Genomic DNA, 26,692 nt, shown 5'->3' with positions numbered 1-26,692 from the left:
ACAAAAATTAACTCAAAGCTTAAAGGCTAAAACTATAAATCTTCTGGGGAAAATACAGATGAAAGTCATCATGGCCTTAGCATAGGCAAAGATTTCTTAGATAGGACACAAAAGGAACCATAAAAGAAATAAAAATGATACACTGGACGTCATCAAAATTAAAAATCTCTGCTCTTTAAAAGATAACATTTTTTTTAAAGCAAGCCACAAACAACCCAATTACAAAATAGGCAGAAGAATATGACAGACACTTCATAAGAGAAGACTGGCCAACAAAAACATGACAAGTTATTCAGTATCACTAGTTACCAGGCATGCAAATTAACTCAAATGAGATATTTCTCACATGCTTACAAAAATAGCTAAAATTGAGGGGCGCCTGGGTGGCGCAGTTGGTTAAGCGTCCGACTTCAGCCAGGTCACGATCTCGCGGTCCGTGAGTTCGAGCCCCGTGTCAGGCTCTGGGTTGATGGCTCAGAGCCTGGAGCCTGTTTCCGATTCTGTGTCTCCCTCTCTCTCTGCCCCTGCCCCGTTCATGCTCTGTCTCTCTCTGTCCCAAAAATAAATAAACGTTGGGGCGCCTGGGTGGCGCAGTCGGTTAAGCGTCCGACTTCAGCCAGGTCACGATCTCGCGGTCCGGGAGTTCGAGTCCCGCGTCGGGCTCTGGGCTGATGGCTCAGAGCCTGGAGCCTGTTTCCGATTCTGTGTCTCCCTCTCTCTCTGCCCCTCCCCGATCATGCTCTGTCTCTCTCTGTCCCAAAAATAAATAAACGTTGAAAAAAAAATTTAAAAAAATAAATAAATAAATAAATAAATAAATAAATAAATAAACGTTGAAAAAAAATTTAAAAAAAAATAGCTAAAATTGAAAGCACTGGCTATGAAATGTTGGCCAGGATGTGGAGTAACCAGACCTCTCCTATGTCACTGATGAGAAAAGCACATAGTTTAACAACCTGAAGAAATAAACTGGCATTATGTCACCAAATTAAAATACACTTAGCCTGTGACTCAGCACTATCACTCCTTGATATTTACCAGAGTTGTGAAAACATATGTCCACACAAAGATTCTTGTACAAATTCAGCAGCTTTATTCATAACAGGTATTGAACAAACCCAAATGTCCATCATCAGGCGAAAGGGTAAACAAATTGTAGTGTATGCAAGAAGTAATAGGAGACTTCTCAGCAGTAACGACTGATGCACTCAATAGCATGGATTAATCTTAAAATCCTTATGCTGAGCAAAAGTCACCAGATACACAGGAGCTCATACTATACATTCCATTGATCAGATGTTCTAGAATAAGCAAAACTAACCAACAGTCACAAAAACCAGATCAGTGGTTGTGTGGCTAGGTCGGAGGAATTGCCTGCACAGGGAGTATGAAGGAATTTTTTGGGGGGACATACCTGATTGTGAGGTTGAACCCTGGGATTTCTTTGTCAAAACTCTTTCAACTGGATACTTAAAGTTGAGCATTATATTATACCTCAACAAAATTGATTACAAAAATATTCTTTAACCAAATACTATCCTCATTCATTCCCAAAGCTATATTTACATATACCCTTGATTACTGACTAACCATGGGTCCTGTTGTGCAACTTATCCTCGGCAATTTTCCTTTTTGATTGGATTTTTCATTTGTAAAGCTTTCCAATATTACTTTCTAATATTTGTTTTCTGTCATCTCCATTTCCCCTAGCTTCTTTTCACATTTGAATTAAATATACCATATATCTACATCTTTTTTTCCTCAAAATTCCTTAATCTAATTTTCATAAACATTCCTCTGTGTCCTCTATGTATTGATTCATTCCACATATCTCACATGATACACATGCTCGATCCAGAGAAATACCACATGTCAATATGCAGTGATCTTACATGCCTCTGCATCAGAGACAGTATATATAGTGTAACACAAGACAAATTCTGAAAGAAAAAAGATGGTCCCCTGGCTATACATATATCATTTGGGTTGTAAAATACTCCAATAAAGGATAAAAGAAGTAGTTTGGACCAGGTATGTAAACAACAAAAAATACTTTTGCCGTGATAAGTGAATTATTCCAAATTTCTTGATTATCAACCTAAACTGGATATCCTATAATCATGAGAACACTTGGAAAGTATCAAGCTGATGACACATTCTATTCTTTATTCATTCAGTAATTATTCTTTGAGCATCCACAATGAACCAGGTAGTGTTTCAGGTGCTAAGGACAGAAGTGGACAAAACTGATAAAAATTCTGTTTAGCCAATTATCTCTGCTGCAACATAGCTCTTTAGTAAAAATTGTTTCCAATGATTAGAGATAAAATTTGCCCATTCCCATTTTATTGGTGGGTTAATATGCAAATAGTTTTATCCGTCAATCAACTCAAGTCTTTATGGAATTGAAAATTAGATCTTGCCATCAAAAGACAGATAGTGTCTTAGTGATACTTTTTTCTTTTTCTTTTTTTATTTTTATGTCATAAATTCTCTCTCCTCCTGATAGTACAGCATTGATATGCTGACATTTCATTCATACAATTCTGAATTATTTTCTCCCTTTCCTAAACATGAGAACAAGAATGGCTTCTTTATCTCTCTATCCCCAGCTCTAATGCAAATCAAGCATTGAAAGAATTGGCTCAGCTTGTTTAATACTGAATTAGTTAAGATTTGAGTAGAAAACTTATTAAAACTATCTAAATTTGATACTACAAAACATAAAATTTTCTTGTGCCTACCAACGAATTTGCAAAGTGAACAATTTAAATATATGTGTATGTATGTGTGTGTGTGTGTATATATATCTATATGTACATATAGATATACGTATATATATATACACGTACATGTATATATATATATATACATATATATGTGTGTGTGTGTGTGTGTGTGTGTGTATACGACACCATTGCACTCTCTGCTAACCCTCAGCTGATGATCAACATAACTTTCTTTTCCAGAAACCTTCAGTGGTGCCCCATTTCCTAGAAAACAAAGTTAGAAACTTTTTTCTCCAGCACTCAAAGTCCTTTAAAATCTGTCTCCCAACTTTCAATATAAAATCTAGAAATTCCCTTTATGTCTGATTCTGCTTCAATCAATCAATTCACTGTCCTCTTACATCCTCACTTTGAAAACGGCACTTTATTTCCTCCTGTATTCACTCCTTCCAAATTTTCACAAGTCCACATAATTTATATACTTCAAGTCCTCTCCTTGTAATTCATTTGGTATCCTTCTCTCAACAGCCACTACTTTGTATTGCGTAATGTAGTTATTTATATACGCATCATGTACGTACATGTCATATCTCCACTAGGCTGCAATTCTTGAAGACAGATGTTTTATTTGACTAAATTCTGTATATTTCTGAGTATCCAGCCCAGTACTTTTAGTGAATAAATGGATGAAAGAATTGTATCAATTGGTCTTATTAAGCTTTGAAAAAAAATTAATGTTTCACTACTGTTCATAAATTTAACTATTCTTTCTAAGACTTCAGAGGCTTAGCCCCAAAGACAAGTGCTGAGGAAAACTGCAACATAAATTAATATACTGTAGATATTTAATAATTGCAAAATTGCTAAAGTCTGAAATAAGGCAAAGTGCCTGTCAGAATACTTGTCTCTTAAGTATATTAACTAAGACATTTTTCCCCCAAGGTCAGTGGCCACCTCCTTCTATGAACTCTAGCAATACCCCTATTTATGTAAATATTTCATAAATAGCACATAAATGCTATTTATTTGTTTTCCCTAAAAGGAGTCTAGGCACACCTAATTCAGGGACACAGAATACAGTTCAAGGTCCGGGCTCAGAAGTCTGACAAACCAGGTTGTGAGTCCCTTTTTCCTTCGTACCAGTTTTGCAACCTTGGGGAATTCAATTAACCATTTGAGGTCTCAGTTTCACCTATGAAAATGAGGATAATAATGGTACCTTTCCTCAATGCTACACTAAGAATTAATCAAAACTATATATATATATATATATATATATATATATATATATATATATATATGTAAAATTAAGTTTACTGTGTCAGATAGTAACCTGAAAAAGTACACTCAATAATAGTTCATTATTATAATTTATTTTCATTCCCAACATTGATATATCAATGCAGTCTGGAAGAGAGATCAGAGGGACTTGTGGATAAAGTATAGAAGGCCAAAGAAAATATCAAAGGTCATAATTCTATAAGGCCTATTGATTTTTGAAAACTATTTATAAATCTGATTGAAACCTATCTGGGAAATACATGTTCTCCACTCTAACTGTGTCGATATGTCCTACTTTTTGAACGACTATAAATATTATTGCCTGAGAGCTCCAGCAGTCATCATAATTTATTCAGGGCGATTCCAATACTGACAATGTATTTAATCAATCTCACTTTTCTACCCTGCCCCCAAGAGTTGAAACCATATTTTTATTTTGAAAAAAAAGGAAAATTTGGTGTTAGTTTTAACACTTTACCAGTTTTCAGTTTTCCCTCACACCTGTACACAGGAATTCTTCTTTAAAGCACCAAAGATTAATCAAACATTCACTGTTTAATAAATGATTACATGGATGGGTGTTAATGTAATGAGGAGATCATCTAGAAAGAAATAAAAGACTGATGCAATAGCCCACTGTCAGGATTCCAAGAGAACAAGGCTACCTGTGACGTCCTTGGATTTATGAGGAAACAAAACAAAACAAAACAAAGCAAAACAAAACAAGTCATTCTCCCAGGCAGAATGAAGGGAAACATGGAAGTATTAAATTGGGGTTACTGGTCAGCAATTCCACTCATTTTCTTCATTTCCCCTAATTCAGAGCAGCAGTGAAAAGGTCTTAAGCGACACAAGGGGTTAACAGCAACTTTGTAAAACCTTAAAATGCCAGATAAGGTGACAGTGTTAGATAAATGATCTGAAAACAGAGGATCCCCAGGAAATATTTTCCTCATTGGAATTTATACATCTTACTAGCCAGGGAGACCTGGCAGGGCCTACAGTGCCTCTGAGAGTAAAGACAAAACACTCAGTTCAAGTTTTCAGAATATGTACTCCATACTGGTATCCAAATGAAAGAATGGTACTAGTACAAACTGACATTTATTGATAACAGAGTACTTTATGTAATAAAAGTGTTAGTAACCAATACCTTAATAACCAAATCCTATTCTATTGGTTGTGAAAATTCTGGCACTTCCCCTTAAACTCACTCTATATAATAACACACACACACACACACACACACACACACACACACACACACACATACACACACAGCACCTCTAACCCTTGTAATTTTCTAAATGATAACAGCACTAGGAGCATCTCTTGTTCTAATATTTGGTCTTTGATACAAAGCTCCTAAATCTCTTGCAATTTCCTGCGTGATGGAAGTGGTTTCTGTCCTAATAAGGCAACACTTGGTGGCCATCTAAATGGCTCCTGGCTGGGGGCTGGCCACCAGATAGACCAAGCCATGATTAGAAGCCTGGATCTCTCAGCCTCACTTCTATCTTCTGGGAAGGGGAGAGGGGCTAGAGATTGAGTTAATGATTGGTCACTTCTATGAGATGTAGCCTCCATAAAAATCCCAAAAACACGGAGTTCAGAGACTCCTGGGTTGGTAAACACGTCAACCTGACAGGACGTGGCATACACCAAATCCAATGGGAACAGAAGCTCCTTCCTTTGGGACCCTTCTGAACTTTATTCACTCTATGTAGACACATCTCTTCATCTGGTTGTTCGTTCATGCCCTTTATTATATTTTTTATAATAAACCAGTAAATGTAACTAGCCATTTCTCTGATTTCTGTGAGGCACTCTAGCAAATTATCAAACTTAAAAAGGGAGTCCTAGAAACCCCAATTCATAGCTGGTGGGTCAAAAGTACAGGTGACAGTCTGGGACTTGAGATTGGTGTCTGAAGTGGGAGCAGTCTTATGGGATGAGCCCTTATCTTGTGAGGTCTGATGCTCACTCCAGGAGATAGTATCAGGATTACAGGACCCTCAACTAATGTAGACAATAGCTTGGTGTGGAGATAAAGCCCACACATCTGGAACTGTTAGTTGTATTCTATGTGTGAGTAAAAGAAAACACAGGAGTATTTTTCCCATATACTTACGCTGCCTCAGTTTCTTCATATGTAAAAGAATAATGCCTACTTCACAAATATTTTGTTAAAAAATTAATGAGTTAATATTTATAACTAATGGAGAATAGTTAACAGTTTATAATTACTGTTATTCTGATCATTATTGGCTTATGTGCTTATCTTTGTTTACATACAAGCAACAATTCTTTCTTAGAAACCCCCTCGCTTTAAAAGTTTTTTATTTTTACATTCATTTATTTTTGAGAGACAGAGAGAGACAGAGCACAAGTGGGGGAGAGGCAGAGAGAGAACAAGGCATAGAATCCGAGGCAGGCTCCAGGCTCTGAGCTGTAAGCACAGAGCCCAATGCGGGGCTCGAACTCACAGACTGTGAGATCATGACCTGACCCAAAGTTGGACGCTTAACCGACTGAGCCACCCAGGTGCCCCAGAAACCCCCTCCCTTTTAAAGTAAATTTCATTTCATTCCCTAAGTATGTGTAATATACTATACACATACCTAAGTATGCATAATATCAGGATCTGTAAAGAAAGCTAGGTTACCCCCTGTCTTGAATATCATAACTTTATATCCTTCCTGTTCTCTGTAATGATAAGAACCCCTCTGGGGTTTCTAAGCAAAATCCACTCATCATGTCACCTCCATATCACTACTTCTCCTCTTGGACCACACATTATTTGTAGACTGACCAAAAGCTAGATAGTAAAAGAGTTCACTTTTCATATTTTCACTGGGTGGGGTGGGGGGGGGGGGAGAGCTATAAACATATAATCATTCATTTAAAGACCAGCATGATTTTTAAAATCATGACTCATATTCACTTCATTTCACAGATGGCAACTGAGGCCCAGAGAGATGAATTAACTTGCCTTCAGATATACGCTGTTAGTAGTACAGCCAGGAGTAGGATCCACTATGACAGAGTGCTCAAGCAAACCTGCCACATGACCTCAAATTTGTCCACAATGTATCTAGGTGCACTGCCGCAGCACTGGTCTTTTTAAATGCCTATTCTCTCAAATATCTAATTCTTCCAAATTGGGAGTACCACTAGTTAGTATTCCATGCCATTTAGGAGTTCAAAATATCCTTCAGTGCATTTTAGTTCTAGGTGGCCCCAGGGTGGCATAAAAAGTTAACATCCTCCCCTAACAAGTACTTATGTCACCAAAAAGCAATCCTTTAGAAAATAGAAGAAGAAAAAGGATTTACATGTCTGTATTTAATATTGGAACAGGTCTGCATGCTCCCATAAAGTCCCTGAAATAATCTTTTAATCTTTTTTTTAAAAAAGCATCATTCAATAATTGATGTTAAAAAATGATAATGCTGACTCAGTAACAAAGATTCAATTATATCCCATATGCCTTATTTAATAAAGAAGAATGTAATCTATTTTAGAAAAAAAGTTTCCATAAAAGTGATGGTTTGATATTGGAGTTTAATAATGTAGCCAACTTCCTACTGAACAATTCCATTTAGTTGCCTAACAGGTGTCTCACATTCAACCTATCTAAAATAAACTCCTGTCTGCTCTCAAATCCTCTCCTCCTACATTTTTCCCTTTGAGGAAACTGGGCCAAACAATGCCCTCAAGAAACCCAAGACTTGTCCTTGACCCTCCCATATCCTACACCTGCCAGAGCCAGTCATGCATCCAGCTCCCATATCTCAAATACCTCTCCATTTTATCTACTTCCATAACACCTCACCACCATTCCTCTGCTCTAAGTAGGCATCACTGCCTACACAAAATTGATGGAACACTACCACAACTTCCTACCCAACCTCCCTAATGAGACTGTTTCTTCTCCAATCCATTCTCCACAATTGAATCCATACTGAATCCATACTGATCTTTCCGTAACATAAAGGAAATCATATCTTCTTGCTTTTAAAGCCATTCATTGGGTTCCCAATTTTTAAATCCATTCACTGGCTCTTACTCATTTGTTATCCATATACTGTAACAAACACATTAAACCCCCATCAAAAACAAATCTAGGGCACTACTAATGCCCCACATTCAGTCAAAATGTTCATCCCCATCTCATGACCCTGTCTCATCCAACACATGACAATAAACATCCTAAATCCTATTATCATAATTAAACTTGCTCGCTTTATACAGTCTTGTTGCATTTCTACATATTCTCAAAATGCAATTTTTAAAAATTTTTACAGCTTTTCAAACTGTACCATGTGGTTTATCATTTTTGAGGGATAAAACTTACTACTGTATTATCAAAATTCATTCATAGATTCATTGTAAAATATATGTACTATTCTCTTGCATTAATATATCACAATTCATTCATCAGCTTTCCCATTGATGCGTCCATGGGTTATTCTCAGCTTTTACTTTTATGAACAGGAGTACTATGAGATATTTGTCTATGTGAAGAAATTTTCTTAAGTATATGATAATAATTCATGGGTTACATATCAATGTTCAGATTTCAGAAATAAACTGTTATCTAAAGTTATAAAAAATGTGGAGATGCATAACCTCCAACAATTGGTATTATCAACCTTTTTGATTTTTGCCAACCGAATAGATATAATATGTCGTTGTAGCCTCGGTCTGTGTTTCCCTGATCACAGTTGATGTTAAATATTTCTTCATAAGTTTTTTCTGCTATATGTGTTCCCTTTCTAAGCAGTGTCTCTTCATGGCTGTTGCCCATTTTTTTTCTTATTGGGTTATTTGTACTTTTCTTATTAATAGGATATATATACATATATATATACATGTATATATATATATACATGTATACACACACATACATATCTGTATATACATACATACACTTAATAATTTCTCAGTTGCATGCTCTTTTAACATTTACAGTTTGTAACTTCTCTTTTAAGGCATATTTGAATAAAACAACTTTCTCAATTTTAATATAGTTAAATCAATCAATAATTTCCTTTATGGTCAATGTTATTTGTTTAGTATTTTTAGAATTCTCCCTTAATTCAAAGCCTTATGTCTAAATACTTTTCTGCTAAAAGTTTTAGGTTTATTGTTGACATTAATAAAGCCAAAGTTTGTCTTGGTTTATGACATGAGGTAGGCATCCAATTTCATGCTTTCCACATCGATTACCATTTTATTTTCAGATCCATTTATTGAAAAGCCCTTCTCTCTCCCATTGATCTGCAGTGCTCCTGTCACATTCTGAATGCCCAAACATGCATAAGTCTACTTCTAGAGTGTATGCGATTCCATTAGGCAATTTGTCTACCCATTGTGATCTCTTGTACCAATATTACAGTCTTACTAATCTTATAAGAGTTCTGTATTATCTCATTCAGAATTATCCTGTAATCTCTATTATTTCATAAAAATTTTAGTACCTTCTTCTCTAATTAGCTATTTCCTACTTGTATAATTTAGACTCAGCTTAAATGCCACAGCCTCTGTGAAGTGTTATCTAAGAATCTAGACACATTTTCTCTACTGAGAGCATCCCTCTTCCTCATCCTAATATCCATTGCACACATTATGCTTCGTAATCATTTCTAAATTATGTTTTTTACAGAGAGAAAGGGAGAGAGAGAGACTAAGAGAGAGGGAGAGGGAAATGTTTACTTTATTATTGACTATAAGTTCCAGATAGTAGGAACCTCAGTTCCTTTATACCACCAGGTCTTAGCAGTTAGTAGATACTTAACAAATATTTTATTTGAGTGACTTCCTCCTTTGGTGCTACACCCAAAATAACCACTACTCCCACACACATGCCCCACTGGGGACCTGACTCACCTTGAAGAGCAAAGTCTGTCTGGAGCATCATCCAGACTATTCATGCACCTTCACAACATTTAGCAGATATTGATAAAGGGTTATCATGAACCAATACTTCACTGTACGGTTTATGCACATTATCCTATTTAATTCTCAAGGCAACCCTGTGAAGCAGAATTACTGTCTCTCAGGTTCTGATCTGAAGTGAAAACATTAAGATTTTGCCAAGGGATTTGCCAAAGTCATACAACTGGATCAAGGAGGAGGAGACAAGGACCAGGTTGATGAATAAAATCTGGGCTTTTAACTATGTGGCAATCTGTACTAACTGTGAACTCAGAAGTCCTGGTGCTTGAAATTTGTCTTCCTTTGTCCATCACTGGTCTTTTCCCTTCTTTTCTTTTTTTTGATATAATTGACATAGAACATTATATAAGTTTAAGGTGTACAAAATGTTGACCCAATAGGCACTTAAATAACTGATGAATTGATTAATAAATTAATACGTGTATCTTAAAAATGAATTCATAGTGTATGCCAGTATCGGGTACTTTAAACCAGTTTAAAATTTAGCACTAAAAGGGATCTGAGAAATCACCTAGTACAAAACCTTGTTTTTTAAATAATGGAGACACCTAAGTCCAAAAGGATCAACATTTTTTTAAGTCAAAAAGACTGTTTCTAACATGTGCAGGACATGAAATTTTGAGGCACATACACTTTGCACAGCATCATCTGCCTGTAAATAAGTTACTATTTTAAATATGTGGAGAAATTCCTATATAGAGCAATATTCTGAAATAATAAGTAACATTGGAAAATAAAATTAAAACCCTATAGTTTAGTCCCATTTATTCAAGACAAATATTAATGTACAGCATTAACTAAGTCTTAAAAATAAGGAGAATATAGTTTAATTTTACAACTTAAGTATAAGGAAAAATTACTATTTTTGCCTTGCATCATTAAATTTCACATTTTGAGATTTAAGACTGAGCATTAAGGACTTAAATCAGCAAAGCTGTACTTTTTTGGTACTTGCAGAATAAGCTGTCATAGTTTTGCTGAATCAGATTATGACATTTTTTTTTGTGACCAATCTAGAAGTCTCTATTCAACAAATGACAAAGTGATCATTCCAAACTGATGAGATCCAACAAACCACATTTCCACTTTCAGCCAAGCAGCAGCTCAACTGAGTTAACAAAGAAGCAGAGAAGGAGGATTTTTTTCTGGGATTTTAACCAAAGATCAGCATATCAATCCTCATGTTCATTTATCAAAAACCGATAGACTCATAAAGTTCTCCTCTTTGAATAATTCTAGTATAAAGGCATAAAATATGCATATAAACTACCTAAATGGGTCGAGGCTCAGTCACTTCCAAGGTACTTTCAATTTTTTGTGCTAGGCAAAAACTACAGTCAAAGAAACTCATTTCACAAAGAGGAAGATCATCAGAATACCTCCAATTGAGTAAGAGCACTGCTACAATCTGATGCAAAAAAAAAAAAATGTCCAAAATACTTTTTCACAAAAACTAATTTTTTGAAATGCTCTTCTGCGTTTCCCAAGCCTCATATAACCAACAGTTGCTTATTAACATATTTTGATTCATAGATGACCTCAAAAATATCTGTAACATTAAAAGCAGACTGTATCTGCTTTTTGCAAATAAATGCAAATCTCAAGCCAGTCATTTAGATTTACTTTCCAAAAGGTACAAACATTTAATTTTTTTAATTTTTTTTAATGTTTTATTTATTTTTGAGAGAGAGAGAGAGAGAGAGAGAGAGAGACAGAATCTGAAGCAGGCTCCAGGCTCTGAGCTGTCAGTGTAAAGCCAAATGAGGGATTCAAACTCATGAACCGCGAGATCATGACCTAAATGAAAGTTGGATGCTTAACCGACTGAGCCACCCAGGTGCCCCAAAAGGTACAAACATTTCAAATGCAACTGAAGGCTTACTTTTTGTAGTAAATAATAAACTGCAGTTTATTCTGCACTAATGCAGTTTATTCTGCACTAATAAACTGCAGAAAATGAATCCCTACGACTTAATAAACCACCATGTATAAAAATCTTTACGTTTCTTTATCATTCACTCTTATCCTGTCAATGAAACCGATCCCTAAAGAGGGAAATATTGAGTTAAAGTGATGTTATCCTGTACCTGACATTACCTTTTGCACTTAACACAAGGCAATAATCTGGTTGTTGAATCTGAATCTGGCCATCAACATGTGTTTTGTTTAAAAAGTTGTTTGTTTGTTCATCTGTTTATTGCTTCTGGAAGTCTGGGTGTCATGTGTCCTTGCATTTTGCTACAACCCCCACCATCTTACTTAAGTAGTTGTCCCCTTGTTTGTTAGGTGCTTAGCCTCCAAGGGTTTTTGCTTCTGGAGGCCTAAATTTTAAATTCTGTCCAATTGAATGTTCACTGAATTATTCTTTCCATACAGTCACAGAACACTGGAATTATCAAATTGGAAGGTACCTTAGAGGTTACCTAACTCTTTCATTTCTCCCAACAGGACACCTGAGGCTGAGAGAAGGAAGTAACTTTCCCCCGGTTAAATGTACATTAATAGTTCTGTCAAAATGCTCTGCTAACACAAGAGCTGAAAAAAATCCCTACTTCAAAGTTTCACATTTTGTCAAGAGTCATCAGAGCTGTCATCTCTGAAAGCAACATTTGCTTCATAAGCACTTACCCCTGAGTGCAGGTAGCAGGGACCTCTCCTTCTTGTCATCGCATTTGTTACATTCACTGAAGTACAGGAGTAGGAAGACATCGACGAGAACCCACATCAGTGAAGTGGCCAGAACCACCTTGCAGTAAACAAACCTCCTCATGTCTTCCCTTGATTTCTAGTTAACACATAGATCGAAGACAGATGCTACGGTGATAAATCCAAGCCACAGGGGTGAACTCCAGGAAAAAAGCAGGATGCATCCCACTATATTAAAAAAGAAGGAAAAGAAATGTCATTATTGCATAGGTTTTTTTTTTAGTATAAAGGGGATAAAACATGAAATACATGATGTATTTAATGTTCCCATATTTGTAAGCACTTGACCTTCAAATTCAGAATGAAAAGCCTAAATAAGTGAGAACTGTAAGCAAACCAGGTGGCTAAAACGCTACCAGCTAATCCTAGATCTGTCACTACTCTGCTGGGCACTTGACAACTATTTGATTTTTTCAGGTTGTACTCTTTTCTTAAAAATCCCTATGATGATATTCTGTAGAGCAGTAGGTTATCAAATAGAGCATCCTTGAATTTACCCTGATTCAGCACTTTTGAGGAGCTAATAACTGCCGAAACAGAAATCATCCCGGGATACAATAAATTGGAGTAACTAAGAACTGGACTTTACACACAGATAGGCCTTTGTCTATTTACTACCTATCTGCAGGACCCTTTTTTAAAAAGCCTGTTTTCTCAACTATAAAATGAGAATAACAATGCCAAACCTAAGATGTGCTATGAGGACTAGCCACAATAATGCTTGTTAAGCATCTTGCAAGACAGATAATTATTAACGTATAAAACACAATAAAGTCTCAAATTCTCAAAAAGGACCATTGCACGAAATAACTCATCAGTTACTTCACCTTAAAAACTCCATCTGGTCTGCATAGAAAGTATCCACAACAAATGTGTAATTTGTAATGGATAGCATACATTCAAAAAATTATGAGAGGGAAGACAACATATAAGTTTAAAGTGACTTCAGATAACCAAAGCACAAATTCTAAAAGGCATACAGATATGTGCACAATTACCTATTGAGAGGTATTCTAAATAAATGTAGAATTAATACCACAAACATATTTGTTTTATTGACACTATAAAAAGCAATAATTATCTGGTTAATTCATTTACAATAAATTGACAGTTAAGTCATGTACCGTAAATATAACAGGCCAAAGATATGTTCATGCCATTTGCTACACTTAATATCAACTGAAGTTTAAAATTTTTGAGGTGAATAAGTAATACAATTTTGAAAGATATTTGAGAAGAACAGCTACAAAATACAAAGGTACTCAGAATACTTCATAAATATCTGTCTCAAAAACATCAAAGTGCAATTTGCTGAGGCAAATGCTCTTTAAATTAATAGCAGCTGACTTTGCATCATAAAGCAATACAAAGGCTACTGCCTGTAACAACCTATCCAGACTAGCAAGGAATTCAAAATTTACATAAAGTGACAGCTGAAAACATAACAGAGTCTATCTTCACTGTCTACATTAAATTTACATTTATGCAGCATATTTTTTTAAAAAGGTATAAAATGTGCAAGTCTACAGAATATATGATATGTGGGGTTTATCTGTTTGCTTATGATTTTTCTGGAAACAAATGTCATGCTAATTATTTACTTTATTTCATTTCAACTTCATTTTCCTGTAAAGTGTATAACTAAACATTGGAACTCAGCCTCTAAACCTGGTAACAAGTGAAGAATTCCCTGACGCATATTTCCTGTTACTTTGTGCATGCATGCTTTACTGAATACAAGGTATGAAACAATTCAAGCTGTCAAATGTTCTGTGTTTCTTGGTCCTATGATGAAGTAGTTCTCTTCAGTTTATTGTAGAAAAAAGTCCCACAGAAAAGTATATATAACACTGATGGTTACCAAATAGTCATCCCCAGATTTAAGATGGGAATATCTTAAAATAAAAGATCCTATCATAAAGATCTTACATGTTATATAAAGATCTATAATGAAAGGCATAAAAGCACCATCCCTGGCTCCGTAATAAAATGAAATGATGACTTTGGGTCAGGATTTTGCCTCTCTGTGCTTCATTGTCTTTATTTATAACATATTTCCTGTCCTATTCAGCTCGCAAAATATTGTAAAGGCTTAAGCAAGATAAAGAATGAGAACATTTTTAAAAGAAAATATAAAGAATATTATAATAAAAAATCTGAAATCGCTTAACTTTAAATATTAAAATGTCTAAGACATTTCCTAATAAGAGCCTAACAGTTAATGTTATTCAGAATTTAATATAAATTTTAGCTGTAATAGAAAGTCAAAATCATATCTTATTGCCATTTCAAGCATTACTCAAATGATTCTAATTTCATAGCCTGAATGAGCTATATATCAAGTCATTAGCACTGAGAGAAGTCTAATCCCACGATTCTAACTGATAAAACTAAGTTGTTGTGTGATTTTTTCATTTATATTTCAAGTTTCGAATTCTATCTCTACTTTGAAAACACCTGCCTCCACCTTGACAATGCACTAAATTTTATCATTCATTGAGCCATATCTGCCGGCACTTGCATAATGGTAATCTCATATACTGTATTCCAATACTCTTCATGAGAACAAAACTGATGGGAGCAGAAGGATGGTACAAAACACACAGTAACACTAACCAACATAAGCACAGTTGGTAGCCCAGGTTTATTTAAGAGAATCAGCATCTGTATTATGTTTTTATTCCAGTAAGCCTCTATTTATTTGCAAACACTTCTCAGTTTCTGAAGCCAAATCCAAGTTCTGCAATATCCCTGTCTTGCCAAACCAATGTGGAGCATGACTAACTTGCATAAAATACAGGCTCTTCTATCTGAAAACACAGCCCCTTTCCTAATTGTTTCAGTATCTTTTGAGCACAGTGCCTTCTCTCTTTAAAAGTACTTCTCTAGGTGGGAGTACTTTTAAGAGAAAGCCATCAAGTACCATCTTGCTAGTCAGATTGCCTTTCTTTTTCTTCTTGCCCACCAATCATGATATCCATCAGATATTCTATGATGCGTTACAGGATTTTTGTCTGAAGATATATACCATCTTCCTATCTTTATCAAAAACATATTTCAAATATAAAACAATCTAGATAAAGCTTAGGAGTTGGTAAATATGTTTTTAAACAAGGAGAAAGAGTTTTTTGTTTTAAAATTCGGAGGTTATCACTTCCATGGAGAATCTAGTTTAGTTGCTATTAGACATATTTTTATCTGTACTCATTTATTTTATTTCATAAAAATTGCATAATAGGTGCAAATTTATTCATTCTATTTTGTGAGGCTATATGTGAGGCTGCCAAAGCATCCTGGGAACTAGTGTAAGACTGCTGGTAGTGCTCCCAGAAGGTTCAGGCACCAACGTACCTCAAATGTTTTAAATAGCTATGCAGGAGCTTCTGTGAGCTGATGACTGGACAAATTTGCAGAACTGGTTTACAGACTAATAAATCTAATGTGTAAGCACTGAAAATAAAATGCGCTGCATTAGCCACAGGTATGATTGACAGGAAGACTGATCTTTGTATGAAGGAAGGTTAAAAATTAAAATGACCTAGAGGGATCTACCCATAGCTTAAACAAAGGATCCACTCTAAAAATCATACCACACTGGAAGATATACCATGAGACAGAGAAGCAAAGATAATGTTAAATGAATGCCTATGGGGGAAAAATGGAATAGAAGCAAAAAAAGAAAAACAAAAAACAAAACCAAAAGGCCCTCACTGGCATTTAAACCAAGGAAAGTTTGAATATTCATAACATAAAATTTGACTATTAGGAGGCAACCTAGCATGAGATCTAAAATTATATATTGCAGAGTTATAATGCCATGAGTTGGATCTGAGTCCAACACTCACTAATTGTATGGCTTAATTCAAGTTATTTAAATCTTCTGTGCCTCTGTTTTTCTATTCAGAAAATATGAACAATAATAGCTACCTCACAGCCTATGATGAGTATTGAATTAATTAATACATGCAAAACTCTTATAAGAGTGCCTGGAACTTAGGAGGTTCTCAATATACATTACCGATTATTAGTAGTAACAGTAAAATTATTATCAACATGAACATCATCAAGAAAATGAGAAAAAGAGTAAGAATTCTCTGCCCACCTTTCCAGAAGTAGTGTATACTCTGTGTGTATTCAGGGTGTCGGGGGACAAGATGAACATCACAAATATATTTAATATTACTATCTATGAGTATTACAAATTACAATATTTTAAATTTAATAATTCAAAATATATTTAGAAGAGTTTCTGATGGAGATGAATTACACAGGATTTTGCAATTGTCAAAACTCGTTGAACTCTACACTTGAGATTTGTGCATTTCATTCTGTGTAAATTACATATATATTTTTAAGGCAAAAACAAAATGTTTATGTACCAATCATTTGATTCCCTGATTAATACTTTTCTGACCACTTTCCTACCATTGTTTTCTCTATGGTAGTGACTTGGGTCTCAGGCTGTTCCTTACAAATACCTTGCCTCTGGGCGTATGCATATGCTATTTTCTCTGTTCACTGATGTGGTTGGTCATGGCTGCCTGCTCTTATTTCCTTCAGATCTTACTTCCCCCTGCTCAAATGTCAAATCTTGGTGAGCTTTCCTATCAACCCATTTAAAATAACACACACAACTTAGTCACTCTGGATTTCTTACCTCATTTAATCTTTCTCCTTTGTACCTCTTACCCCCAAACATATATAAAAAAATTAGTTTTTAAATTTGTTTATTGTCTGTCCCTCCTTATTAAATAGTAAGTTATATGAGAACAAGAATTCATATCTCTTATATACCCCCATTCTCCCTCAAATATTTTTATGTTTTTAGAACTCCAGCACTGGCTGTTATGGGCTGAATTTTGCCAAGACAGAATTTGTATGTGAAGTCCTAATCTCCAAGATTTTAGAATGTGACTGTATTTGGAGATACAGTCTTTTAAAAGGTAATTAAGGTAAAATGAGGTCATATGCATTGTCCCTAATCCAAATCATCCTTACAAGAAGAGGCGATTAGGACACAATCAGAGGAAAGACCATGTGAAGACAGAGAAGGCAGCCACCTATATGCCACAGAGAAAGACCTCAGAATGAAATTAGATCTGGTAACACACTGATTTTGGACTTCTAAAATCTGTGAGAGAATAAATTGCTGTGTGTAAGCAACCCAATCTGTGATACTTTGTTATGGCAGCCTTATCAATAATACCCAGGTTAAAAATCCAACTCTTCCCTATTCCACTCCTAACATGCAAATAGACGAACATCACCAGAAAGAACCTCCTCAGAATATGCTGCCTGTTCTCATTTTAACTCTATAAACTCATGTCACACTACAAGTAGACTCTCTGTGCTTTGCTGCAATCCTGCAACAGTTCCTACTCAAATCAATCTCCACCTTGCTTGCCTTCCTCAGACGGCCATCTCCACACTTTTTCCTCTTAGCTTATCATTACACTTGTACACTTAGCAGAGAAGATATAAACAATAAGAAGGGTATTTTGCCTACTGCCATGTGGAATTTATAAATTTTCTTGTTCCTATTTACTGCCAACCCTAAATCTGCAAGTCCCAGGGCTAGAACAGATGACTGTCCTTTTAGGAGGGCAACACCCTCTGCTCTCACATAGGGTTTCACTGATTGCACTTGTCTCTTCTGCATCGTTTTTTCTTCTTTAATAAGACAACGTTACCAATACGAAGATGCTACATGAATAATACTCTTAAACTAATTTGACCCCACATCCCTCTTCAGTGATTCTTCCAGCACCCTGCTTACCTTTGAAGCAAAACTTCTGGAAAGAATTATGTATAATCATTGTCTATACATCCCATATCCCTAACCTCCTATTCTCTCTTAAACCCAAAAGGCTTTAGCCCCTGCAACTATATGGAAACCTTATTTGATACAGCCAGTGTAATGGTCAAATCCAATGGTCAATCCTCAAGCACCATTTTACATAACTTCTAAGCAGCATTTGACATAGCGTGGTTAAAAACCTTGTGCTCTTTTTTGTAAATCTTCTTCTTTATGTCCAGGTGTAGAATTTAATGATTCATCACTTGCATACAATACCCAGTGCTGATCACAAGTGCCCGCCTTAACATCCATCACCTGTTTAACCCATCCCCTGCCCATGTCCCCTTCAGTAACCATCAGTTTGTTCTCTATAGTTAAAAGTCTGCTTCTTGGTTTGCCTCTTTTATTTCCCCTTATGTTCATTTGTTTTCTTTCTTAAATTCCACATATGAGTGAAATCATACAGTATTTGTCTTTCTCTGATTTATTTTGCTTAGTATAATACTCTGTAGCTCCATCCACATCATTACAAATGGCAAGATTTGTACACATACCACAACTTTTTATCCAATCATCACTCTTTCCATAACTTGGCTAATGTTGATAATGCTGCTACAAACATTGAGGTGATGTATCCCTTCAAATTAGTATTTTTGTATCCTTTGGGTAAATACCTAGTAGAGTAATTGCTGGATTGTAGGGTAGTACTATTTTTAACTTTTTGAGGAACCACCATACTGCTTTCCAGAGTGGCTGCACCAGTTTGCAATCCCACCAACAGTATAAGAGGGTTCCCCTTTCTCCAAATCCTTGACAACACTTGTTTCCAGTGGAACTCTCTCTCTTTTCTTTTTTTTTTTTAATTTCTTATTTGATCATGCAGCAAATTCCATTGGCTCTGCTTTCAGACTTGACTCACTTCTTACCAATTCCACTGTTGCCACCAAGCCACCACTCCTAACTCCCTTTTAAAAATACAGCTTTATTGAGATAGAGCGTATAGACAATATAATTCACTAATTTAAAGTGTACAATGCAATGGCTTATAGTACAGTCACAGAGCTATGCACAATTTTAGAACACTTCTGTTACTCCAAAAGAAAACAGTTCCACTTTGCTATAATCTCCTAATGTTCTCATGGACTCTAGCCCTAGGTAACCACTAATCTAATTTCTGTCTATGTAGAGTTATCCATTCTGAACAGCTCTGTTTGAATACGGCGGTGTTTGGTACAGACACCTAAGTTACCAACCTACCCAAGTCACAGCCTACCTGGTCTCAGGTTACAGTGTTGCTGTCTTAGTCCATTCAGCCACCTATGGCCACACCACTGTGGCCCACAAAACTAAAGTGGGTCATGTTTTCTTATTTTCAGGCCATCTGCAGTCTGACAATGGTATGTCTTTTGTCACAAAGCCCACCAAAAATGGAATGATAATCATGGTATCGGATGGATTTTCTACACTTCCTACCATTCAAAGTTTTTTTGCTGACTGTTGCAATGACATCCTCAAAAATGACTGAAAAAAAGATACCTAACCCACCTTCTAATCAACTCCCGGTCCACCCACCTGAGCAAGGCAGTTGGCTTACTAAATTTGGCCTTTCCCCCAAAAGGGGTCTTTTATTGACCACCTACTAATGAAAGGGGTAGGAAATTCCATAAAACCATTCTGAAAATACGGGATTCCACGCAGTCCATGGCGCATTTTTTTTTTTTTTTTTGGCCGTAGTAAGAACCCCAAGCCAGCCTGACTAGTATACCTTTAGGTAACAGCCCAGACAAAAGGGGACTAGAGTATTCAAATTTAATTCTGGGTCATCTTCCTCTTGATCAACATGGTGCCAGAGCATAGGGCAAGAAGCTCTTTGTTGTGTATACTGCTAACTGAATGCCCCTACAGTGGCGCATGTGAGCCAACATGAAGGGAATCTGTAATTTTGTAAAAATATCTTCTTCCTTTTTACATTTACCTCTTCCATATGAAAGGTCTGGATCAGAGTAGGAGATAATTGAAAACAGAGATGCAGCTATATTTATTGAGCTAAGACACACCAAATTTCATGGCTTTCAAGGGAGATTAACAACCTTGACACCTGGGGAGAAAACAGATTGCATTCCAAGAGATGGAGGAAAGGGGTGGAGATAGTTCACGTTCTCCCTGTCACCTCAATACAGCCTCAGATCCTGGCAAAATAATCACATGGCCTGCTCGAGTGAACCAGCTATTGTGGCTGGCAGTCTGACTGCTATTACATTTGTCACCTAAACCTCGATAATTTCTCAAGAGTAGAACTGATTTATAGTCTTTTGTAGGTTTGAATTTTAATATAAGCATGTATTACTTTCGGCATAAAACTATTAACCTAGTTAGAAAAATTTAAGTATTTCTTTAATTTATCCTACAGTTACAATTGAGTGCCTACACAGATGCCGTCAATGTGCTTGGCATGAAAGATAAAAGATATAGAAAGACATAAGCCTTGCCTTCTGGTTTGGGACCCAGTAGGGGAGTCACAGAAGACTACTGGAGTAGAGATAAGAATGGAGATATGTGAAACATTAGGAATGATTACAATATGTGAAACTCATTTTAATGTAGTTATTATATGCAATTATTAATGTGAGACAATGCAGCAAAAAAATGGAATTATTGAGCATAGAGAGATTGAAAGAAGAGTGAAACTCTATACAGAATATTTATAAGGCAGATGCCACTTGTTAAGACAGTCTGTTACACACTGGTCTTTTTAGTCATGGTTGGGTATAGGAATATACATTTTATGAAAATGTTACAAATGTCAAAGCCTAAAATATATCTTAATGAGACTTAACAAGCAATAGATTATCATTAAAACATAATGAAATTAAGTCTTCATAAAGAAAGCTTGTAAAAAGTATATATGACCTTCAAAAAGATAATGAAATTCAATAGTTTTAAAAAGTGTATTCGTCAACCTAAAAATTGTTCATCATTTATTTGTTTCAAATATTTAATGACAGCTCAGTATTCATCTTATAAAATGGCATACCAGTAGTTTAACCTTGTTCATTAATAGTTACCAAGAGGGAAAAACAGGAATCCAAAATGTTCAACTGGATATAAAACCTAGAGATTTAAGACAACAGTAGAGCATTTAGACAGTTCCCAGCAGACATCTGCCAGTGAGCTGGCCATCTTCTGCCATAAATCACATGATTAAAAAGAAAATAAATGTTTCCACTGAGATATCAAACCATTAGAAAACCTTAACCTCAGCTTCCTAGCTGGCCTTAAGGCTTTTCAATTCTTCATAACCAAAGGTGTAAGGAATGAATTACAAGTGTTCCTTATTTGAAATGGGGAGCATACAGAGGCTATTTCTTCTCTAGGCTTTCTTTCCAAAACAGAGGCAGTTATTTGTAGAATATAATGAAAAATAATATTAAATTATCTTTAAATTTATATCAGAATCACTCTGCTCCAGCTAGCAATTAGTGGGATACAAAAAAAAAAGGGGAGAGTCAAAGAAAAGCCCAGAACTCTAGGGCACAAAAGGACCCTAGCAGCACAAAGGAAAAGAGATTTGACCACAGAAAACTCTAGAAAATTGGTTAGAGCTTTCTGAAATTTTACCTTAGAGCTGCATAAATGTAAATAAAATTTTATTTGCCTGCTTGAATATTTTAATATAGTGAATTTTTAAGCGTAATTGATATGTGAAAGAAATGCCCACTCTTTCCAAAAATAACAGGTAAAATATTCAGTCCTCCACTCCAAGGGAAAAAAAAAAGTCCACTGTAATAAAGCTACCATATACTTAGTTATTACTTTGATTTGCAACTTCAGTTTATGTTTTGTTTATTTCCTGCAACCTTCCTGGCAAAGTTATTAATCATAAATTAAGGGCTTTAAAAGACAGGCAATTAGAGGGAAGACATAAATAAAGAATTAAAAATCAGAATATTGATTAATTAGTCTCCAATTAATTAACAGTAAAGTAAATTTAGTAAAATTTAGTAAAACAGTAAAGTAAAATTAGTAGATACCCAAAGAATGAAAATTCGTATTCGTATCAGCAATGCAATCTTGTCTTATCAAATTGCTGAAGAGTGTAACTTGTTAATCAACATAAAGGAATCTAATATAATGGAGTATATAATCCAATAACAGAAAACATAGAAGTATTATAAATTAGGGAAATTTCCCAAAAACACATGATAAAGGGAAAGATATAACTTTTTTCAAGATATAAAAGTTGGGTAGAGATTACCATTAATGTACAAGCAAATGAACAAGCAGACCAAAAACAAAGCAACATTTTCCTTGTCTTCAGGGAAAACTACCTATTAATTCAATTAAGGATTGTGCTAACTGGAGAACTGTACATAAAAAGTAAATACTGGTTTTGACAAAATTATATATTAGCAAAGGTGGGATGAAGTAGGTCCTTTTTTACTTTGTAGGTAATGTAAAATGATAGAAACTTCTTGGGAAAAGTGTGGTTTATTAGAAATAAGGATAACTCTATTAGCTATTTTCTTAAAAATAATCATATACTTTGAACCAATAATTTCTCTACTGGAAAACTCTCTTTAAAAGCCCTAAAGAAGAGAAAACACTTTATACAGGGAGATGGTATCACATCATTGTTTATTAAAAGGAGTTCAAAACAGATACGTAACTAATTGACAGAATATTATGCTGCTGTTAGAAACTTATGCAATTTTGTAAGAACATGAAAAAAGCTTATATGATACTTGTAAAATTCAACAATTTAACACACACACTTGTTTATAGACTATAATCACAACTTTTTTTTTTTTACCTTTTTCTTATAAAAGTACTAGAAAGAACAGAGGCGAATGTGTGGATTCTTTTTCATTCCTCCTATTATTTTTACTAGTTTTCAAATTATCCAGAAATAGTATATATTAACTGAATGATGGCAAAATATATGTTTTGCCTGAAAGTAAGAAAATTACCACGTAAAAGTGATAAAGTATAAAATTCTTAGTGATGCGATATTTGTGCATACATATACGTGAGTGTATGAGCACACACGGAGCTATGATGAAATGTAACACATAGAGAGAACAGACCCAAAGGACTGTCAAAAGAAAGTGAGAAGGAAAAGGAGGACAGAACTCCCTATTAAAATTAAGCCTGGTTTAAGCATTCTGTTTCCAGATTTCTCTTTTTTGTTTCCAAAACTGTCTACTGTTACAGAATCTATGTGGCTTTGGAAAGATAAAAGTTAGCCCCCACATAAAATTCTATTAAAACTCTACATTCCTTTCAAGAAACTAGCTAACTTTCCAAACCTGAGTATCATGCAGGACTCAGGAACTATCTTTTTTGGTTGCATTTGTGGGTTTTATTCCAAATAAATACCTTCCTAAAACCATCAGGACCAGTATTTAAAAGCAATGATTGAAATTGGGGAAGACTACTCATTTCTTTTTTTTTTTTCTTTTCAAATTTTTATTTAAATTCTAGTTAATTAACATACAGTGGAATATTGGTTTCAGGAGTAGAATTCAGTGGTCAATCACTTATGTACGATACACAGTGCTCATCATAATAAGTGCCCTCCTTAATACCAATCAGCCATCTAGCCCATTTCCCACCCACATCCCTCCATCAACCTTCAGTATGTTTTCTATCTTACAGAGCCTTTCATGGGTTGTTTCCCTCTCTCTTTTTCTCTGTCCCATATGTTCATCTGTTTTGTTTCTTAAATTCCACATTTGAATGAAATCAAATGGTACTTCCCTTTCTATGACTTATTTCACCTAGCATAATACACTCTACAACTACATCATTGGAAATGGTAAGATTTCATTCTTTGTGATGGCTAATATTCCAATGTGTACATATACCACACATTCTTTATCAATTCATCAGTTGAAGGACATTTGGGCTCTTTCCATAGTTTGCCTATTGTTGACAGTGTTGCTGTAAACATTGGGGTGCATGTATCCTTTCAAATCTGTATTTTTGTATTCTTTGGGAAAATACCTAGTAGTAAAATCATTGCATTGTAGGGTAGTGCTATTTTTAACTATCTGAGGAAACTCCATACTATTGTCCAGAGTGGGTGCACCAGTTTGCATTCCCGACACCAGTGCAAGAGGGTTTCTCCGAATCCCACCAACACCTTCTGTTTCCTGTGTTGTTAATTTTAGCCATTCTGATAGGAATGAGGTGGTATCTCATTGCGGTTTTGATTTTTAGTTCCCTGATGACGAGTGATATTTAGCATCTTTTCATATGTCTGTCAGCCATGTGTATGTCTTCTTTAGAAAAGTGTCTACACATGTCTTCTGCCCTTTTTATAACTGGATTCTTTGTTTTTGGGGTGTTGAGTTTGAGAAATTCTTTATAGATTTTGGATACTAACCCTTTATCAGATATGTCATTTGCAAATGTCTTCTCCCATTCCATAGGCTACCTTTCAGTTTTGTTGATTGTTTGCTTCGCTGTGCAGAAGCTTTTTATCTTGATGAGGTCCCAATAGTTCATTTTTGCTTTTGTTTCCCTTGCCTCTAAAGATGTGCTTAGTAAGAAGTTGCTGCAGCCAAGGTCAGAGAGGTTGCTGCCTGTGTCCTCCTCTAAGGATTTTGATGGTTTCCTGAAGAAGACTACTCACTTCTGGGGCGCCTGGGTGGCTCAGTCGGTTGAGCGTCCGACTTCAGCTCAGGTCGTGATCTCACGGTTCGTGAGTTCAAGCCCCGCGTCAGGCTCTGGGCTGATGGCTCAGAGCCTGGAGCCTGCTTCCGATTCTGTGTCTCCCTCTCTCTCTGCCCCTCCCCCATTCATGCTCTGTCTCTCTCTGTCTCAAAAATAAATAAACATTAAAAAAAAACTAAAAAAAAAAAAGAAGACTACTCACTTCTAATCACTCTCACTGTTGCAACCTATATTTCCTCAAATTCAACTAAGAAGAAACAACATGAATGAATTTTATGTTGCTCATGTAAGGAAACTTTAATATATTAAAGACATACCTACTTGAGCTCCAAAAGGCTCTTCCCTTCTATATGATTTAGATTAAAATGGCATGCTAAATAAAGTGCCTGAGAACTACAGTGATTGCTGCTACAGAAAAATGTGGTCTCCATCAATAGTATCCTGTAATCTGAAAAAAATCATTATTGAGTTAATGACAGAATGATTAGATTCAAAAAGCAAATTACCACAAGCAAAAACTCCCTGTTAAAAGCAAGCACCCATATTATTTGTTTCCACTGAGACAAAAAAAAATGTAAAAGATGTACTGTACAACAAATATAATCTATCCTATGGTCTGTTTTTAAATGTCTAATCTAAAAATGCTATTTTAAATGACCTTAATTCTCATTTTAATGCAATAATTAAATAATACTAAGTCTCTAGGTCACCAAAAACTGTATGTCCATTTATCAGTTTGTGCCAGTCATTGTCAATTAAATCAACTTCTGGAAATAATTTTTCTTTCAGAATTATTTACCAGAAATGAGCTATGTGGAATATGGTGGGAGGCTGGAGAACAGTGGGGAGTAGGAGAGAAATTATTACCACCCTACTTAATTTTGCCTCAATTGTTAGATATCTATTCTAGAAATAAGATTTTTGTAGTTTACAATATTGCAGTGAGAAACAATGAGTTATTAATGGACAATTTTTCTTATTACAGTTTATTTGTGAGCCAAAGTTCAAATTCTAAAAGCAAATAGTTCATAAATTTTCTGCAAAGGTTTTATAGTTTTATAGCTCAAAAAGCAAAAGTATAATGCTTCAATATCAGTAACATCTGGTTCGCCCACGGGAAGATTATACTTTATGTGGCTGGATGGTTATAATGTTTTCTTTTGATTTTGATAATCCTAGTAAATACATTCTAACCACTGATTGACATCCAAACAAATCAGCGCATGTGCCCCATTATGACATGTCTTATCTATTAATTTCTGTGAAATGAAACATTGTTCAAACTGAGAAAGAAAATGCTAGTATGATTCCTCTGCTGCAAAAAAAAAAAAAAATGCAATCAGTATAAAGATGCTCAGATGTCCCACATTCATTCAGAGCTCCACCCCAGCGCAGAACAGTATTCAACATTTTATTTTTCTTTTTGCTCCACATTTCTGGCAGATACCTACAAAGGCAGCAATCTGAATCAATGAAGCCTATTACTGATGTATTGGATCTTTTTCTTTATGCCATTTTTAATTCCTGGTTATTCCCACTCTTC

The 26,692-nt window shown here is 35.3% G+C and overlaps 1 protein-coding gene across 3 annotated transcripts in view; it reads right to left on the bottom strand.

The window, feature by feature from the left end:
• The window catches only part of GALNT13 (polypeptide N-acetylgalactosaminyltransferase 13), a 550,480-nt gene that overhangs the window by 467,176 nt on the left and 56,612 nt on the right, over window positions 1-26,692 (bottom strand). For all 3 annotated transcript variants that reach the window (XM_043576749.1, XM_043576748.1, XM_043576751.1), the window contains exon 3: window positions 12,600-12,845. In XM_043576749.1, coding sequence (XP_043432684.1) covers window positions 12,600-12,741 — 142 coding nt within the window. In that variant the 5' untranslated portion in view covers window positions 12,742-12,845. The remainder of the gene's footprint in view (window positions 1-12,599; window positions 12,846-26,692) is intronic.

Source organism: Prionailurus bengalensis, chromosome C1 (genome assembly GCF_016509475.1).
Source record: "Prionailurus bengalensis isolate Pbe53 chromosome C1, Fcat_Pben_1.1_paternal_pri, whole genome shotgun sequence".
NCBI lineage: Eukaryota > Metazoa > Chordata > Mammalia > Carnivora > Felidae > Prionailurus > Prionailurus bengalensis.
This window is presented reverse-complemented; position numbering and strand designations above follow the sequence as displayed.